General features: G+C 44.5%; 5 protein-coding genes across 6 annotated transcripts in view; 3 read left to right on the forward strand and 2 right to left on the reverse strand.

The window, feature by feature from the left end:
• Positions 1–279: 279 nt before the first annotated feature.
• On the forward strand, positions 280–5,171 carry LOC108083396 (cuticle protein 76). 2 transcript variants are annotated; one of them, XM_017179147.2, is made up of 5 exons: positions 280–361; positions 1,279–1,540; positions 2,520–2,882; positions 4,814–4,919; positions 5,021–5,171. In XM_017179147.2, the coding sequence occupies exons 1-5, from the start codon at positions 350–352 to the stop codon at positions 5,088–5,090; spliced, it is 813 nt and encodes a 270-aa protein (XP_017034636.1). In that variant the 5' UTR covers positions 280–349; the 3' UTR covers positions 5,091–5,171. The 2 variants fall into 2 exon arrangements, with proteins under 2 accessions (XP_017034636.1, XP_017034637.1); XM_017179148.2 differs by lacking the exon at positions 2,520–2,882.
• Positions 5,172–7,764: 2,593 nt separating this feature from the next.
• LOC108083366 (putative cyclin-dependent serine/threonine-protein kinase DDB_G0272797/DDB_G0274007) lies at positions 7,765–11,757 on the reverse strand. Its single transcript, XM_017179109.3, has 2 exons — positions 11,421–11,757; positions 7,765–8,583 (listed from the first exon to the last, which is right to left on the reverse strand). The coding sequence occupies exons 1-2, from the start codon at positions 11,667–11,669 to the stop codon at positions 7,870–7,872; spliced, it is 963 nt and encodes a 320-aa protein (XP_017034598.1). The 5' UTR covers positions 11,670–11,757; the 3' UTR covers positions 7,765–7,869.
• On the forward strand, positions 8,888–9,615 carry LOC108083367 (uncharacterized). The gene has a single exon (XM_017179110.3). It carries the CDS (start codon positions 8,900–8,902, stop codon positions 9,530–9,532), a length of 633 nt encoding a protein of 210 aa, XP_017034599.1. The 5' UTR covers positions 8,888–8,899; the 3' UTR covers positions 9,533–9,615.
• On the forward strand, positions 10,068–10,529 carry LOC108083330 (uncharacterized). Its single transcript, XM_017179075.1, has one exon. The coding sequence runs from the start codon at positions 10,068–10,070 to the stop codon at positions 10,527–10,529; it is 462 nt and encodes a 153-aa protein (XP_017034564.1).
• Positions 11,758–16,024: 4,267 nt separating the features above from the next.
• The window catches only part of LOC108083375 (uncharacterized), a 39,622-nt gene continuing 36,199 nt past the window's right edge, over positions 16,025–19,447 (reverse strand). The window contains exons 4-7 of the mRNA XM_017179121.3: positions 18,815–18,906; positions 18,621–18,746; positions 17,956–18,294; positions 16,025–17,861 (exon numbers count right to left, since the gene is read on the reverse strand). Coding sequence (XP_017034610.1) covers positions 16,121–17,861; positions 17,956–18,294; positions 18,621–18,746; positions 18,815–18,906 — 2,298 coding nt within the window. The 3' untranslated portion in view covers positions 16,025–16,120. The remainder of the gene's footprint in view (positions 17,862–17,955; positions 18,295–18,620; positions 18,747–18,814; positions 18,907–19,447) is intronic.

A 19,447-nucleotide genomic window follows, 5' to 3' on the forward strand; every position in this document is an offset into this window, starting at 1 on the left:
TTCGATTAACTCGAAAGGCGATCGATTAGCTTTGGGCGGATCAGGTGGACGGAGGGGGAGGGGTGAATATGCGTGGCGCGCCTGTGTTTTTTTTTTTTGGTTTTGAGTTTGACGCTGCAGCTTGCTGCTGCTGCTGCTGCCTGCTTTGCCAACTGAGGGAAAACCCGTTCTGCTTTTATTTTTCTCAGTTTTTCTTTGCCTTTTTTTTTCATAACTGCACCACATTTCGCGTATAAATAGGCCCCAAGAACGGCGGTCCAAAGCAGTTAACAATCGCAATCCAATCGAACTGAGTCGAGCCGTTTTTTTCAAGTGAACTTAACTAGCAACAAGGATAACGTTAGCAATAATGGCTTTCAAGGTGCGTGGATACAGTAACAGCCAAAGGATATATATAGATACATAGCCGCCTGCAGTTGTTGTCCTTTCACTTGTCAACAGGACGCCCTGTCAAGCTGTCAGTTTCAAGCGTGTTTCGTCCCTTTTGGGGCCCAACTTCAAAGTCCAAGTCCAACCACAAGCTGACCTCAGCCAAACTGAAAGTGCATTCCAAAATCTCGACTTCAATTCAAATTCAGAGTCCAAGGCAAACTCAAATGGGAATCAGAGTGGCTGGCCAGCTTTATAGCAAGAGCTAATGGGGGTCATATTTGAAAATGGAGTATCAGAGGGTCCTTAGAAAGGTCCTTGCTTAACTTTAGAATCATTTAAAACCTAAAACAAACAAGTTTAATGTGCAAAGACCTGAAAAATAATATTTATTGGAAAAGAAAAGCTGGCAAAACTCTAAGAAAAAGTATCCTCTAAATTCTTTTGAGTTTTTTTAGTCCTTTTAATTAATTACTCCTCTTTCAGGGAGCTTCTCAAAACACCTTCAGATTTATTTATATTTTCTTTTAATATCTCCTAGCCATCTTTACCATTTTTATTCCCCTTCAAAAAGTCTTCTTTTAATACAATTATATATTTATGAAACTACTTAGGTCATTTTGTTTCAAGAGTTAATAGTCTGTTTGTGTAAGGATTTGCAGTATTTCACCTGGGCAGCCTTGTAGGTCTCTCGACTAAGCGATAGACATCTTCACAGCTCCCCGGCTACCTGGCTTGGCTCCCTCCAAGGCCACCCAGAAGTTTTGCCAACTTAATTAAAAGTTTGTACGCCTGCAATTTCCCCTGCAGCCTTAAGGAAACACCCAAAGGAACTGTACATTGTCAGCTAACCATATTGCGCATTTGCATCCTACTATAACCTTCTCATACTACGCCCTCCTTTGGCAGGTACTCCTCTGCATGGTTCTGCTGGCGATCGCCGTCCAGGCCAAGCCTGGCGGTCCTGCCGCCTACTCGATCAGTGCCCCCAGCGTGGACCATGCCTCCGTGGGCAGCACACAGGAGCACACGGTGAAGGGTCACTACGGCCAGTCCTCGCAGTCGGACTACGCCAGCCAAGTGCAGACGGCACACTCGCAGTCGCACGTCCAGCGCTCGAGCATCAGCAATGATGCCGGTCTGGCGCCCGTTGCCGCTCACGGCTATGCAGGTGAGTTGAGTCGAGAGAGAGAGAGAGAGCTCTCGAGATTCTCCACAGAACACCAGTTCCCAGATTCAAGTCACCACCACCACCCAAGCACCACCCAAGCACCAAGTTCAAGCCACTCACAGTCACTCACGCCACCACTTTAAATCGTAATTGCACGTAGTTGCAGTGATGGTTAGGTTGCCTCCATTCAAGATCGTAAAGATATATATGATATATGTCTAGTATGAAGATATCCTATATCCTATATAGAATTTAAACCTGAAAAAGATACCCCAGATAATAGAAAGTAAACAAAATAGAAATGATAACTCCCCCATACAAATTCTAAGGCAGGGTTCAGATTCACGGGTAGAGATGTTCATATATCGATAGGAAAAGTCCAATATAATATATTGAAAAATATATAATGTATATATTAAATATATATATACATTAAAAATAATATATATAAACATTGACAGATCGAAATAAATAGAAAGAAAGAAAGAATGAAAGAAAATGTCAGTTATGATATGTATATATATATCTTATTGAAAGTACTGATAACTTTTATTTATTTTCAATTTTAAATATCGATTAATATTGAATTTGACATGAAAATATCACTATAATCGATAATTTTTCATGGAATACTATTTAATTGTTGTTTTTTTTTTAATTTTTCAATTATATAAGTCTGATATTTATCAATGATATTATAGATATATCGTGCATATACTTTGTAAAATTCCTTTATATTTATATGAACTTTTCCCTTAAATATCAATACTGTATCAAATATATCGAGATTATTTGCCTTCCTTATCTTGCAAATTGGAAAATATCTCTGCCCGACCTCTGCTTATAATTACTGCAAGCAGTTTGTATTTAAAAGTAAAAACAAACCTTAAGACCAGGTACACACCTTTCCTAGTAACCTACCATCACTGTTTAGTTGATTTTTAACATTTTAACCGAAAAAAAAAACCAAAAAAAAAAGCTGCTCCGGCTCATGCCATCGCTGCTGCGCCAGCCTACTCCCTGGGACTGGGCCACACGGCTCCCGCCGCCCAGATCCAGGTGCAGGGCTTGGCCTACGCCAGCCATGCCCCCGCCCCGGTTTATAGCGGACACTATGCGGCCACGGCACCGGCTCTTCAGATCTCCGGACTGGGACACAGCGTGGGACACCTGGGCGGCCTGGGACACCTGGGACTGGGCGGCTATGGCGGCTACGGAGGTTACGGAGGCTATCTCCATGGTGGCTATAGCTCCTACGCTGCCGCTCCTGCCCAGCTCTCGCACGGATATCAAATTGCAGCTCCTGCTCCCGTTGTGAAGTACACCGCCGCTCCGTCCTACGGTAGGTTACCGGTATACGGAATTCCTTTTAGCCGGACTCTCCTCCGCTAATCCTCACACACACTAACCGCACTCTCCGCACGCTTCTGTTTATCCCTCTTGTGTATTTTCCTCTACGACTTTCAACTAATTTTTCAGAGTCTTTCCGTGGGGGGATAGAAACAAAAACCTTATTGTGTGTAAACTTTTCTCCGCCAGCTTGGTTACGCTTCATCAGGTCAGAGTCCTGAGATATTGGATAGTGTTGGGCTATCAAAGGATACCCTAAGGGGATGATATACTTCCCTATAGATAGCTTGAATGGGAAAACTACATGGACAAGTTCCTTAGATCAATAGAGATCATTGAGATCCCAAAGAAAGATTTCCCAACCCAAGGTCAATCGATAGAACCCCTTCCACTGGAGGGCATAATCTGTTTTGGGTTTGTCTGCCATCGATTTGTCTTTGCCGGAAAACAGATATAACTACTAAGGGGAGTTTGGGAGATGTGGGGGATTCCGGCAAGTAATCAATCATTCATACCTAGGGCCTAGGGCCATGTGCCTAGCCTATAGACCCTCCCTATGTCCCATTCACTGACTTTAAAGCGGCTAGCTAGAATCGGAGACCATTCCATGGCTTGTCCTACAAATCGAGGCTGCCACACTTTGGTGTTGGGAAAACTGCATGAACCAAGCAGCGGCGAGTCACCCAATCACTGAAACGGCGAGTCACCGGTTCCCATTGGGTGTCACTTGATTGATGTTGGTCAGAGGCTCTTTTGCGGATTTGGGATCACTGGGAAAAAAGGTTGTTAAATATTTAGGGATTTATTTTATGTATATATATATTTTTTTTAATAAATCACAAGGTTTTTTTTTTACTTATAAAGGTAACATAGCGTATAATTGATATTTTAGGTATTATTATTATTTTTTATTTATTCGTCCTGATGCAAATTATTTTTCAATTTATCATATCATAACTTTAATTATATATTTTTTTATTAGTTGATTAAACCGCAAATTTATCAAGGTTTTTTTTAATTATAAAGGTAACACAGCGTATACTTGATATTTTTAGGATAAAAAGTGAATATTACTTATACGTCCCGATGCCAGTTATTCATAGCAAAACTTTTACTTCATATTTTTAAATAGTTGATTAAATCGCCACGTTTTTTGCCTATAGAGGTAACACTGCGTGTACTTGATATTTTTGTAGATGAAAAGTAAATATTACGTATACGACCAGATGACAGATGTTTATATTTTTTATTAGATCATTTTAAAAATTATGTTATATATTTTTTAATTTATGAAACCGGATTAATCACATTTTTTTAATGCTTATAAAGTTAACATGGCGTATATTTTATATTTTTCAGATGAAAAGTAAATATTACGTATACGCCCAGTTGCCAGGTTTTTATATTTATTATTATATAATATTAAAACAATAATTTTATATTTTTAGTTGATAAATCAGAAGGTTTGAGGTAAAATAGGGACCCTCTCATTACAAACAAAATTGTACAAATATTAGTTTTAAAATATAAAAAAAAAGCAAAGTATATCTTATATATAATTAACTGCATATTAAGGTAGTGGTTGTTATTGGTAAATAGAACTTCCAGTTAATAAGCTTTTGTGCCGCTTTAAAGCCAAGTGTTGTTTTGGCCCTGTCAGGTGGTTGCCGTTGACAACCTTTAAGTGGGGGATGGGAGCCTAAAGGAAGGCCGGAGAGAGAGAGAGAGAGGGAGAGTATATTGTCCAAACAATGGACACGATGCTAATTTGGGGTAGCTCCTCCCTGACTCCATCTCTAGGCCCCGGCAATCTGTCTCTGTCCATCCGTCGTCTCCTTATGTCTCTCTCAGTCTGGCCCAGCTTTTTGTATTTGCATTAAAAAAAAAAAAAAGAACCAGCTAACTTCTCTGTGCCTTTCACAGCTCCTGGAATCATTGGACACGGCATCGGGCTGGCCGCCCCCGCTTATGCTGCTCCCGCCTACGCCGCCCCCGCCTATGCCACGCACCTGGCCGCTCCCGTGGTGAAGTGAGTAGAGACCGAGTCCAGGTCCAGGTTCAGGTCTAGGTCCAGGACCTTATTAACAAGCCGCCCCTAATCGCCACCGCCTCCACTCATTCATTTTGCAGGGCCGCCGTTGCCGCACCCGCACTGGTACACACATCGGTCTCCGGCCATGGCATTCACTATGGCTACTAGATGCCATGACGGGGGACAGGGACTGGGAGTGGAATGGTGTCTACCGGGCTGGCATCTACCGAGCTCCACTACTAATAGGAGCAATAATACCCAGAGCGTGTCGGTAGCTCTGCTCGCCTTAATTAAAACTCAATTTGTTAACTGCACCGAGAGCTGAACACACGCTCTGAACTGTGACCTGCGACCTGGCCAGAACCACACCTGGCGCATGCACCCAGAACCTAATCCCCAGTCAAAACCCAAACCCAAACTGAGTGTGTGTGTCATACATTTTTTTTTTATCGCGGTTGAATTTACGTTTTATTTAAACATATTTTGTAAACTGAAACGAAATGCATGTGGAAATGTTGGAAAAAACAAAAAATAAACTCATTGTTATAACTGACCCAAAAATGCAGGACAACATGGAGGGGGGAGTGGGGAGTATACTATATACAGGACCCCCTGTCACGCTATATGATATATGATATGATAGGGATACGGTGCAGCGTTGAGATTTATTTGCCATGCATCAGTTGATCAGCATACTTTATGGCGCATAACGCGACACGCCTTCCCGACCCCATAACTTTGGCTAGACAGTGCGTTTCATGAGCATAAGTTTCGGTTATGGTATTTTTTATAACAAATTTTTTGTTTTATATCCGATTTCGTTCTTAACTATCTTCAAAGTTTCACAATGATTGGTAAACAATTTCCCAAATAAAAAAATTGACGAAAAATGCCTTAACCTTGTATTCTAATAAATGATTTGTTGTAATATATATGTAAACTCCCAAGATCTTTATTATTAATATTTCCAACGGATGGCTTTTATATAACACAATTTCTTTTTCTGCGATCCAAAACATGTTGTTCTTACATTTTAACAAAATCCAAAAGTGACCGTCCCTTCGTTTTTACAAAATCCAACTTAAGTCTACGATCGGTCTCTTATCGATAGCTGGTCACACCAAAGCGCGCAATATAAAAATGAGGTGTTTACAATTAAAAAGAATCAAGCAGACTAATGCATTTCATTCTTTTTTATTAACTATAAATTTCCCCAATCTTACACTTATTTCTTGTGCTATAAAAAGATCAAAGTAATCTAGTAATGAAGCGCACTGTACTATATCCTGAACCATAAATACTACGAATTGAGCCCCGCCAAATGGCAAGTGAAAGTGGTGGAAAGCGGCCCCGAAAAGCAATTTACGTCACATCGGGCATAGCACATGGCCTGAAATAGATGATAACCCGTTTATTTTGGTCTCATACCCAAAAATACTGCACAGCAATGTGTGGCATCAAAAATGTCAACGAGTGAAAGTCAGAGTTGGCCCAAAGTTGAGCGATGTGCTGACCCGGTAGCTGGATGGCATTAAGAGCCATCAACAAGGATAACTCTCAACAAGGATAACTCTCCGAGGGATGCGGGATGTGACGCCACTCAGTGCCATAAACAGTGACGCAAGTGGGAGGCAAGGTATAAATAAACACTCCTTTCATGGGGTTCCCAGAGCGTTAATTAAAATGTTATTTTATGTTTTTATATAATATATTCGTTTAATTATTTATTTATTTGTTTTAAATTTACTCTTAGCAGGTCCTTCGATCAGTGTCCTTTGACTGGTTAATGGCTTACTCCCGTTGACATTTGACTAACGTATATTATTCACTTATCTCTAGCACGTTAATAACTTGGCTGCTCGTCCACACTCGAGCAGTTGTAAATTACCCGCTTCTCGGGTTGCAGGACCTCATTTTATGAGAGCGAGAAGGAGAACAAGCGCGCAAGGACACGAGCAGGAGCACGAGCACGAAGCCACTCGAGGACTGTCGTCAGTTTGGCACTTGGCTGAAAAGTTATTTCCTAATTATGCAGCTAATTAGGAAACCAAACTGGAGAGTGTCTGAGGTTATTGCTGTTGCAGTATCCTGGCTACAGGTGGCCAGGTGGACACTAGTCCTGACAATAATAACAACAAAACCCACCTCCTCCCCACCCGGAAGAGTCTCCCTCTCTCTCTTCCTTTGTTTGCCTTTGTCTCCAGTCTTCAGCAGCGTTTTGTTTGGGGAAATGAACAGGATGTGGTCCTACGCACGCACAGGACTCACGTGGGCTTATTTGGCAACCGTGTTTGCTCTGCTTCCCCCTCATTCCCCACTAGTTGCGCCATTTCCCAATTTCTTTTGCATATTTCTGTGTATTTGATTTGGAATTTTCCATGCAAATATGTCGATATAGGAGGGGAGATCCTTTGCTCCTCACTCCCCTTTGTTTTTCCAATTAATATCCCTCTCCGGCCTATCGAGGATGTTGCTCACAAAGGGATGATGAATGTTGCTCTCTAATTGAATTAGTTTCGAATGCCCGCCTTTGGAATCTGGAATCTGGAGGGGAGCGGTGTGCAGATTGGATGTAATCAGCTGCCCCTCTTGGCCACACTTGTTGTTTTTCCCCGGAAAGGCGCCTTATGATGCCTTGTTTGGCCATTCATGTCCTGCCAAATGGGGGCCAAGTCAGCGGGTCGTCCTAATGCAATTCCTGTGTCTTGGCTCGCGTTCCTCTTGCTGTTTACATTGGCACTGATGTACAATGTACCCCATGCCGTGGCCAAGGACATGCCATAGCAGGTCAGTTGTAGTGGAAAATCTATGTAAAGTTTAATATACGAAATTAATAAAATATTTAGGTAATTTTATTCAAGCGTCGAATTTAGCAAAAAAAATTTAATACTAGATAAAATTATAGTTTCAAAAAAAAAAAAAAACTAATATACTCTGGCCACCTCCACTAGAAGTTGTACTTGAGATTTCCACTCGAGAAGCTGACATGGGAAACATCCGACGAGGGCTGGAAGGTGGGGACACTGGAGGACATGGGCGCAGGCAAGCCAAGGTTCTGACGGCTGGTGGGCGCCACTTGGTTGGTGGCGAACTGTTCCGGTTGTTGCTGCTGCTGTTGCTGCGACGAATAGAAATCGCCAGCTCCTACCGAGCGTAGTGGTGCGGATCCGGGCTGTAGGCCATTGCTGCCAAACTGTGGGCGCTGGAACAGAGGCTGGAAACCCTCGGCCGGCTGCTGCTGCTGCTGCTGAGCCTGGACCTGGGGCTGGAATTGGGTATTTGGTATTTGAGAACCAGAATTGTAGTTGTAGAAGTTCTGCAGGAACTGCTGCTGCTGTTGCTGCTGCTGCAACTGTTGCTGCTGCTGCAGCTGTTGCTGCGCCTGCTGCTGCTCAAACTCGGCGCGCTGGCGCTGGTAGTCAAAGAAGCCGGCTCCGGTTCCAGTACCAGCAAAGAGGTTCTGCTGCAACTGCTGCTGCTGCAAGTGCTGCTGCTGCAAGTGCTGCTGTTGCAACTGCTGCTGCTGTAACTGCTGCTGCTGTAACTGCTGCTGCTGCAACTGCTCCTGCTGCTGATGCTCCTGCTGAGCAGCAGAAAAGAACGAGGATTCGATCTTCGGCTTGCTGGCGGAACGGAGTCTGGAAAGTCGGTACTGTTGAATCTGCGGAGAGAAAGTGAAATATATACATAAAGAAAATGTAAATAACAACATGTCGGTTTCAATTTAAAATCGTTGTCGAAAGTGGAGTGAAACCAACCGCTGTAAACGGACTGAGCGGGCAAGTGACACTGACTTTTTACCCGTTGACACACATCGGTTGTCCGAAACGGATCTGCGATCTGGCCTTTAGAACCGACTCCATCTCTATTCCCAGACCGATACCGATCTGGTTTCGTTTGGAATTGTCACGCAAAGCGGGTTTTAAAAAGGGTCCAACTGCTCTGACACCGCCCAAACAGTCGTCGTCGTTGGCAAGATGAAAGCTTTGCTGGGACTGCTACTGGCGCTAATGGCAATGGCCGGGATCAGGGCCCGGCCCCAGAATCCCTTCGATAGCCTCAGCCTGGGCGCCATGAGTCTGGCCGGGAATATCGCCGAGGCTGTCCAAAGCGGAGCCGCCCTGAGCCGCAACATGGAAATAGACAATCCGCTGATGTCGCTGCGATCCAAGACAGCGGTAGGCTATGGCGATGCCATGAGGCAACCATCAGGTTCGGATTCCTCCGATGAAGAGGATCGACGACGCCGCCGTAGCCTGCCCAGCCTGGTGCATCGAACCAAGCGAGCACCCTGCTTCTGGAAAATGTCCAGCATGGCCACCACGGCGGCCTCCGCCGATGATGATGTGGAGGCGCGTCGCAGGCGAGCTGCTAGAAAGCGGGCCGCCAACAATGCCTCCCGTTCGCGGGTCAGTCCCAAGACAAGTGGCAAGAAGAAGCTGCAGCGACGAAGGCGCCAGGCGGAGTCCCAGAACCCCTTGAACCCGGAAGCGGCGCTGGGCCTGGGCGATCGCATCAAGAGCATGTGGCTCTCGTTCGTGGACAATGTCACGGATGTGGTGCAGCAGATGCGCCAGAAGATCACCGAATCGGCCAGTGCAACGGGATAAGGATAAGGATGAGAATGATATATATATTTTTTTGTTTGTTTTTTAAGTGCAATAAAATAAAGTGTGCATATGGAATACCGGAAGAGCAATCAAAGCTGCAAAAAGTATTTTTAAAGTGAGGGAAATGGCAGTGGTCAGAAAGGGGTCACAGGAAGGCCTGGAATACTTAGAGTTCTCATTGGGCAATTTCTGAATTATTGAAATTAAAATATTATTATAGTTTTAGTCAGAAGCTGGCAAACCTCTGAAGTCATTTGCTCGGGCGCAATGTAAGGAAGCGTCTCTGTGTCTCTGCCGGGTTAAAACCTCAGCGGCCCAGAGTTCCCCTCACAAAATCAAAATCAACTTTCAAAATAATACTTCAGAAAACTACTTTTAGAGCCACAAGTTATCCCATTGAAACAGATTTCTTCTAGTTATGAAAACCAATGAACTAATTACAAGCCTTGTGGTTACGACACAGATTGCCATCCGGCCAAGTCACGATGAACAAACAACTGGCACTTCCGGCCCGCTGGGTTAGATGCATCTGAACATGCGGCTGCCAGTGTTTCCGTGTCCACCGACATGGATATTATCTGTCATCCGATTGGAGGCACCAGTACAAAAGCCAGCCTCCAAAAGGGCGGCCACATCAGTTGCCCAAATGTCGGCCAGAATCGGAAACGGAATCAGCAGCAGCAGCCATGCTGCCCCACTAATTGTGGCTTTGACCCTCCTGACTCTAATGACCCTCGCCTGGGCCCAGGGTGGCGGTCCCGACTACGAAATGGACTACTCCAACGAGTATGACGATGTGCGACCGCACCTGGTCTATCCGGATGTTCCGCGGCTGGACAAGCGCATAGGTGACGCGGCCCGGGAGTTTGGCCAGAACATCACCCAGGCCTGGCAGTCGATGGTGGACTCCTTCAAGAACTATTTCGAGGAGCTGAAGAACCTGTTTGCCGGCTCCCCCGATCCCAATGCGGCCAACGAGGTCTTCTCTGCCCACTAGCTGGCTCTTTGTTTGCAATTTCAAAACAAAATATATATTAATAAAATAATATATATCGAAAAATATCATTTGCAATCAATAAAACGAATAGTTTTTATAGGCGGTGGTCAGAGCTCGCATGCCAGGCGGTCATTTTGCTACAGATCTGTGATGTAACCTCCAATCTAATCTCTGTGTTATATCTCTGGCCCGGAACATGCACGCCTGGCCAACTTATAAGCCCGGCTTGAAGCCCATCCAATGGCCAGTTGGGTTCCCCGGCTAACCAAGATGACATCGCCTGCTCTGACTTTGCTCCTTCTGGCCACCTGCACTGCCGCCTGGCCTTGGCCCCAGGTGAGAGTTTGCCAAGCTTAGAAGTGATAATGAGATAATTGCTAACAGGACATCGGCACGGGCATGATGCTGGGCATGGGTCAACTGCAGCAGCTGGCGGAAACCGGCGGCGGACTGCGACACGACCTGAGTGGCGAGATTTTGGGCCAAAGGATATCCGGAGGACTCAATCTGGGCATTGGCGAAGCCATGTCCCAGTTGCCCATGGGACGCAGGCGGCGCTCGAATGATTTTTTATTCAAAACTAAACTCTAGGCTGGACGTGGAATGAAGTATAGGATGAACTATACGTTATAGATTTTTGTTTCAACTGGACTTGGCTTAATCGACACGGCTTTTGATGCTGATTTATAATATATATGAAATAATACTTGGTAGAGAAAGAACTATAAACAAGGAGACATACCCAGAAGAACCTTTAACTTCAAACCAATACCAGTTGGGAATTAAAGTGTCACAGAAATTAAGAAGAGAATTTTTCTATAGAAATGCTGTATTTTGTTTTGCTGATGTATTTCTATCTAGAAACTTTTGGGAAAATATTCCTTTACTCACCAGTTGCTCCTGCTGCTGCTGCTGGAGTAAAGCCTGCTGCTGCGGTTGCTCCGCCTCCTGCACCTGCACCTGCGTCTGTGGCTGCTGCCTGGCCGCCCCGTAATACCTGGTGAAGGTCTGCTGCAGGCCGGGTGCCTTCAGGCTAAACGAGTTGGTGTTGCTGTCCGTGTGAATGGACAGCTGCGCCCCACAGATATCCTGCTGGCTGGCCAGCACCAAGGCTGCCATCATCAAGGCCACGGCAAGCATTTCTTTTGAGGATTTCTTAGAGGAACTGAAAGCGTTGGTAACTTAGGGCCCGTGTCGTCTCCCGTGGCTCGTTATTGGCTCGAAAGTCGTTGGTTGACTGTGCAGCGCAGGCCGATTGTCTGTTGGTTTTATACACGACTTACCTGGGGCCATTGTTCAGTTATTCAAATTGCAAAAAAAAAATAAATAATAAATACCAGGCGCTACTCTATCTGTTATTTCGTTAAGTAATTTAAGAAACAAGGTGAAAATCAGTGTACTCCAAGACTTAAAATTTAAATATATACTTACATCACCTGTAAAGCCAAATCATATCAAAAACTTCATCTATTTCTTTAGTATTTAGAACTCCCTTAATAGATTCTCAGCTGTCGCCTATATTATTTCCATTATTATTTCCATTAATATTATTATAATACACCAAATTGTATTTTTATTTAAATTTTGTGACTTTGTTTTGTTTCGCCTTTCGGTGTGTACAACTTTCTTTAAACTTTTCCGTCGCAATGGAGAAATGCGTGCGGAATATGGAATAAGCAATAATAACAATAACAGAGCCATCGCAGAAAAGCAGAAGTAAACACGAAAAGCACGCAGCACAATGCACTATGGGGCAAATTAACCATTTTCTCTGACTAAAATGCTAATACCCTATTACTTTGCTTTAGTAAGTTGAATTAGTTAATGTTATTACTCTAGCTAATAAAACTTAATAAAATATAACTACAGTTAATAAAACTTAATATTTAGGCAAAAATTTTGATATTTTATTAAATTTAAAATTTAATTTTGAATTGAAATTAATGCTTTTTAATGTATTTATGATTTTTTGAATCTTTGATTTGCCCAAAATAAATTGTTAGCATTTTTTTAAAATTTTATAAGGGGCAACGGTATAAACATTCGGCTTTCCAAAGATTTTTTCTTGCTAGTTTTTTGGTTTTGATACCAAATTTGGAATATTTATTCTTAGCAATTTTTCCAGTTTAAATGTTTAATTTTTCTTTTTTTTTTAAGGGTAATTTAAAACCTTTAAAGTTAAATTTGAAAGAAAGTGCGAAAAAACGCTTTAATATTCTAAGAATTTAACTAGAATTTAATGCTCTAAAAATACATATTAAATTGTAGATGTAAAGTGCTTTGTATTATTATGAAAATTTACTTAAAATATATATATTTTCTTAAACAACAAATTACTGCCTTTATTAAAAGAAGTTTTTTTTTGCCACAAAAACTTAACGTTTGCCCCATAGTACAAGGGACGCCTGGGCGCTGTGTTGGCGGGGACGTGCAGATGGAGATGGCAATTCCGATTCCAATTCAAATTGAATATGCTCTTTGGCACTTACATAACAATCCCGCAGCTCCCCTGGCCCCCTGCCCCCTGCTGGGGCAGAAACTAAACATAAACACCGGCATAAAACGTTGTTTATAGGAACGTGAGGGGAATGTCTGAAGAGGTGCCCCTCTTCGCCAAAAAGGAAAACGCTTGCACTGAGAGGAAATTATGAGACTTGCCGCTAAATAAATGATAGTCATTGAGACATACTGCCTTCTTAACGGTGTTAATTTTCTCCACGTGTAAGTGTCGCATTGCACAAGTGTTGCAAAAATATATAAAGCTTTTGCTATCTGATCCGTTTCCGGAAGCGGGGTTAAGGCCGCCAGAAATTGGCTCAATTGGAATGCAGTTTTGATGGCCCCAAAAGTGATTTGGCTGGCCCAAAACGATTATGAAAGCCTCGTGGAGACGTGGTTAGTGTAATGGCAGTAGCTTAAGAGCTCTTACCTTACCTGCCGGTGGCCGGCGGTGCGTATACGTGATACGTATACGTGATAGTCATAAATTTATTAGCGGGCATTTCATTACGCTCGGCATGTAATTGAAAGCGCATTTCACACAGCCGAAAGTTGTCCATTTGGCTGGATTAAGTGACCCAAAGAGCCGGGTGTTCCACCAAGTCTTATGCTCTCTTTTGGGGTAATCCCCATAACTTTTCTAAACAGACATGGGTCGTCATGCCGCTGCATTCCAGCTACATCTCCTGTAAGAATTGGGAATTATTTAATTCAGGGGCGCAAAGTTAAGGCTTACAAGGGGGGTCTAGTCAAGGTTTTAGATATTTTTAAGATTTGGGAACTTTTAAGTTATTTTTAAGTTCAAAATAAAAGCTTTTATCATGGGAAAACTAATAATAATACATTTAAAAACAAATTCTTATCAACTTTTAAATACATTTTATTTTAAAAAGATCCCTATTCCAAGCCAAAGACTTGCCACGCCCCTGGTTGTCTCTAGACTTTTATATTTCCGCTTTCCCCCACCATTTCCGCTCGTGTTTTCTCCATTAAAGTTGACTTTTCCGAATGAAATGCTTGTCGTTTTACGATTATCCTAATGCTCCTTCTCCTCTATAAGCCATCAAAATAAACAGGACAAATTATGCAAAAAAAAAAAGGACAACAAAGGCAGGAGGCTACAAGGAGATGAGTCCAAATGGTGACAAAAAATGGAAGTGGAACTCGAAATGGGAGCGTGGAGCTGTGCGGAGCCAAGTAAATCTAGCCAGCTGCTAAATAACGGCACTTAATCATTTTACTGGGTCAGGTCACGGGTCACGGGGGTCACCGGGTAACCGAATCCGTATCCGAATCCGCAACCGAGAGGCTGCTGCTGCTGCTGCGAGCGACTGTTTTTCGGGGCTGTTAAACCCCGCGCTGAACTTTTGAACTCGCTCACTGACCCTATTCCTTTTTCGGCCACCGCGGCAGGATTCCCCAGGCTCCAGGCTCCCCACTACCAGCTCCCCAGGCGCCTCGCATTTATAGCCCTGCGAATTATTTTCCGGCCTCGCCCTGCATTTGCACGGATTTTATCGAGGTGCTGGAAGGGAGGCCAACCCATTTTTGGCCAGAAATAAAACGCCCCGTGGTGGTGAATTGGCCCTGCACTGCAGGCAAGAGAGAGATTCGTTTTTCTTTTTGTTTTTTTTTTTTGTGTGTTCAACTCACATAAAATTTGTTTTTATTAGTTTCTCGCTCACACCAACAATTGCCACAATCCGCAATCCACAATCCACAACAACGGCACAGAAAAAATTAACTTATGCTATACACACACACACACACACGCATACCATATATAGTATATAGTAAGTAGAGCATATACAGCTGATATTCCAACAAATTGGTTTCTTAGTGTCTTTATGTGTGCTGTGTGCATGTGGGCGCAATTCTTTGGGGCTCAGAAGAATTGCCCTGTCTTAAAAGCTACAATTTTTTGTTTCTTTTATGCTTTGCCTGGTATTTTTGGTATTCTTTCGGTATTCTTCTTGGTATTTTTTGTTTGTATTCCTTGTATTTCTTATTTAATTTAACATTCAATAAACTTTGCATTTGGTTTGGTAATATGTAATATGTCTTAGCATATATTTAGTGTATAAATATATATATGTTTTGTGTTTCATATAGGTATGTATGTATATGATGCAGCTTGGAAAAGTTTCAACTTTAAAAAAGACAGGGCTTGCCCTGCGACAAATTTAATTTAGCAAACATTGAAAAGACAATATATATGTATATATACTATCGGTATATATATATAATGATCCCCAGATACTTCCGGGAATATGTGTGTGTTCGTTCCTTGGCACAATCTTCGACAGAGCTGGAAAGCTCTACAAATCTCCTACATCTCTTCCTTAAACGATCTCCAGCTCCGAGACTCCGGAGACTGATCAACTGATCATGATCTTTAAGTCAACAACCAGTTGGTTCCAAGTATTCCAATAATTAAGTAGCCTTGTAAATTACTTTACTTTGTATCTTATGCATTTAGGCAAGGACGTTGTAAGGAATAAGATGCATAGCGCGATGACAGAATACCGGCTCTTTTTGCTCTCTTGAGAATAGTAAGGCGTCATGTATCTTGCTCGTTTCTTTTTGATTGAGAAAATTACAAAGAATAAGATGCATAGTGCACATATAAACAAATGTTTTGGTGTGAGAGAGCAACTGGCTTTCTCTCTCTTTTTGCCTCTTTTCGCTCTCTTCAGAAAAATAGTAAGGCGTCATGTATCTTACTCATCATGTTCTCTTTGAGTTAAAACATTATAAAGAATAAGATGCATGGCGCACATACAGACAAAGCTTTGGGTGTGTGAGAGCCTGACTTAAAAGAGAATAACTGGCTCTCGCTCTCCCTCTCTCTCTCTCTCTTTGTAAGGGAATCGTTTGGCGTTACGCATCTTATTCCTCTATTTAAATCCCAATTTCCCAAGTTCTAAGCCCTTACAAAAACCACATTCGCTGCAAAATCCTGGGACTCCTGCGAATGCTTCCTACTCCTGCGCCCAACAAACAACTGCTAAAGCTTTTCGTTTCCGTTTCTCTCTCTCCCTACCCTGATCTTTTGGAATCTATATCTTCTATATATCCAAATATAAACCCTCTTACAGCTCCGCAAATATGTTCTCCCTGAAGTCCAGCTCCGGATGCGCCGAGTGCGAGGAGGAGCCGTGACCGTAGTCATAGTCCCGCGACGACGACTTCATCGAACTCCGTCCGGACACGCCCGAGCCGGAACTGAAGCTGGCATTGCGCGGACTGCTTCGCCGCATCCTGCCTTCGATTACGGCCATCTTGTTCAGCGGCTGCGTCGGATCCAATTCGCAAAAAGCGCCAGCAATAAGATCGGTGCCATTCAGCGAATTGAAGCTGTCCCGCTTGGAGCCGCGTCCAATCCCCCCACCAAGGCCCCCATGCTGGCCATGATGGTGGCCGGCGCCCACCCGGCCGTGACTATGATGGCCCGAACCGGAGCCGGAGCTCTTGCGGCTCAGCCGACTGCGACTGTATTGATACTGATAGGCGGGCGGGGCAACAGCAGCCGCGGCGGCGGCAGCAGCGGCAGCAGAGCCAGGCGGCAGATTCTGGGCACCGCCAGGTGTATAGCTGTCGTAGAAGTCCGGCGGCACCACCTCCTCTTCCTCCAGTTCCTCCAGATGCTTGCGCAACACCTCTTCCTCGGGTAGAACGGAGGAGCCAGGTGGCTCCAGCGTCGAGCACAGGCTGTACTCCGTGGACAGGGACTGTGACTGGGAGAGGCTGCTCAGGGGATCGCTGCCGGGCATGACCAGGGCCAGGCCAGCAGTTCCCGTTACCGTTCCGGCACCGGCGGCCTCGCCCCGCTTACCCTTAGGTGAACGCTGGGCGTAGAGCTTCTCGATGTCCGGTAATTGGCGACCAACGCCACCGCGTAGCTTTTCCCGCTCCCGTTCCCGTTGCAGCATCTCCTGAATATCCATACTGCGCTCCCGCTCCAGCTGGTCCATGATCTCCAGATCCCGGTCCAGGGTGCTTGACGAGAAGGTGCTGCTGCACTCGCTAAAGGAGACATCCTTGTGGCGCATCAGTTGACCAGGTCCCGAACCCGAACCCGATCTCGGCCAGCGTTGCGGCGGCACCATCATGCTGCTCACCACGGAGCTCTCCTCGCCGTCGCCATAGTTGCTGGTGCTGCTGTCGTCCGGGATGAGGACGTTGCCAGTGGCGCTGCCATTGCCATTGCAATATGTGGAGGCGGTGACATTGGACAGGCCATCGGCGGCGGTGGCGGCGGTTAGCTTGCTGCTCCGCTGTCCAGGATTATTCCGACTCCGGTGGTTGTTGCTGCTGCTGCTGCTGCTCAGTGCCTGCTTGCGGTGTCCATGGCCGTGTGGGTTGGTGGAGGTGGTGGTGGTGCTACCATGGCCACCATCCGAGATGATGTTGATCTTGACATCGTGTTTTTTGCCGCGCACATCCTTGCCCAGATTGTTGACCACCCCGGCATCGCCTGCTCCGCGTCCTCCAGCCCGCTGGCGCTCTCTATCCCTCTCTCTATCCCTATCCCTATCCCTATCCCTATCCCTATCCCTGTCCCGATCCTTGCCCTGTCTATGGGGTGCTCCGCTGTAGCGATCGCCATGTCCCTGCTGACGCTCTCGCTCGTAACGCACCTTGGGAGCATGCTTCTGGCCAGGCTCGCTGCCGGCACCAGTGGTGGCTGCATGATGGACACTGGTGGTGTTGGAGGCCTCATCCTTCTCTATGGAATCCTCGCAAGAACCGCCGGCATCGCTGCGACGCTGAGTCTTTTGTTTCCTCTTCGAAGAGAGCCGAAAGTAGCCCCTCAGACGCTCCTGCTCGTCTCTGGGAAAGATTGAAACAAAAAGAACCACAAGGATAAAGGATAAAGCAAGCTCTTCCTTGAAAGTTCTTCCATGTTCAGGATTCCCCCTCTCACCTGGGCAATATCTGGGAGGCGTAGATGCAGGGAAAGATGACCGTGGGCAGGAAGGCCACCCACACAAACATCAGGTAGGTGAAGTCAAAGTGCTTCATATTCTCGTAGGTCTCCTCCAGGGAGAGCCGGGCAAAGCGGAGGATCATTAGGGGGCACATGCACACCACCTGGGTGGCGGCCATGCTGCCAAAATTGCGCTGCTTCCGCTTCTCCCGATGCACATCCAGTTCGGCGCTGTACAGGTCATAGGATCGGGCCGAGCTACCGCCGCCATTGCTCAGACCGGCCACACCGCCGCCACTTAGCTGGCGTGGCTCCACCGAGGATGTAGAGGAGTTTCTGCCAAGTAGAAAAAGGGGTAATGATGAGTCTTCAGGATGGGCTTAAGGTGGTGCAAAAGTAACTCAAGAAATTCAAACTCGTTAAAGAAGACTGCTAAGGCTCATTAGTGGTGGCCCAAAGGGTGGTCCACGTGGCAAGGGACTCGGGTTACCCGGGCAGCAGCAGCCCAGCCTCCCACTGATTGGTGAATCTCCGAATTAATCAGCCCAATTAGTGGACTTAATCACAAGGTGGGTGAGGGAGGGGGGAAGGAGAGGGAAGGTGGGAGAAGGTAGGAGAAAGTAGGAGAAGGTGGGCGAAGCTGGACGAATCTTGAAACTCACCTCTGACGCATCCGCAGGTCCGCACGGTGCTCGTACATCATCACGGCAAAGGGTCCTTCGGGCGGACGCAGCTCCTGCGAGGTGCGTATGTACAGGTAGGACAGCAAAATGGCCGGGCCGCAGTACCTGTAAATCGAAACATGCCACAGATGACATCCAAACTGAACTGGAACAAGGCTCGCGGCGGCACTCACATTAGGAGGAAGAGTCCTCGCGTGTACTCCTGCATGTCGTCCATGAGGTTGACAACGCACAGCCCGATGCCCGCCAGCTGGGGCATGTACTCCTGGAATCAGAGTTTTTATATAGGTTATTAATTATTTTAAATTATTAATAATAATTATAATTTTAAATATTATTAATATTAATTATGATTATAGAAAAATTCCAACGGTATAAGAAAAAGGATATATTCCCAACAAAAAAACATTAATTAACTAAATATTTATATATATATTTAGGTTTAAATACAAATCATTTTTAGATTAATTAATTGATTAAATTATATACATTTATATTTTTAAATTATTATTATTTCAAATTAAGATTCACTGCTGCAAAAGGTTAATATATTTAAGTTCGCCGCCGGGTTCCCCTGGTAATATATATATACACAAATATATATCATATATACATATATATATATATATATATATATATATATACATATATATTTATATGTACTAAAGTAGTACCTTAACAATAACATGTTTTCCTGCCTCAATTTATCGCATAAATAATTAATACGATTTTCCCTACTTCAAAGGAGGAACAGTTTATCCAACAATCATTATAATTTAAACATAAAAGGAAGCTCATTTTGAAGG

Source organism: Drosophila kikkawai, chromosome X (assembly GCF_030179895.1).
Source record: "Drosophila kikkawai strain 14028-0561.14 chromosome X, DkikHiC1v2, whole genome shotgun sequence".
Classification (NCBI taxonomy): Eukaryota; Metazoa; Arthropoda; class Insecta; order Diptera; family Drosophilidae; genus Drosophila; species Drosophila kikkawai.

Bases quoted from the DNA above. Each gene is read 5' to 3' on its own strand.
- LOC108083396 (XM_017179147.2), top strand. The intron at 1,541-2,519 runs GTGAGTTGAGTC...CAAAAAAAAAAG, and splicing joins TGCCGCTCACGGCTATGCAG to CTGCTCCGGCTCATGCCATC. The intron at 2,883-4,813 runs GTAGGTTACCGG...TGCCTTTCACAG, and splicing joins CACCGCCGCTCCGTCCTACG to CTCCTGGAATCATTGGACAC.
- LOC108083367 (XM_017179110.3), top strand. From the start codon at position 8,900: ATGAAAGCTTTGCTGGGACTGCTACTGGCGCTAATGGCAATGGCCGGG.
- LOC108083330 (XM_017179075.1), top strand. From the start codon at position 10,068: ATGCGGCTGCCAGTGTTTCCGTGTCCACCGACATGGATATTATCTGTC.
- LOC108083366 (XM_017179109.3), bottom strand. From the start codon at position 11,669: ATGCTTGCCGTGGCCTTGATGATGGCAGCCTTGGTGCTGGCCAGCCAG. The intron at 8,584-11,420 runs GTGAGTAAAGGA...TTCTCTCCGCAG, and splicing joins AGCAGCAGCAGGAGCAACTG to ATTCAACAGTACCGACTTTC.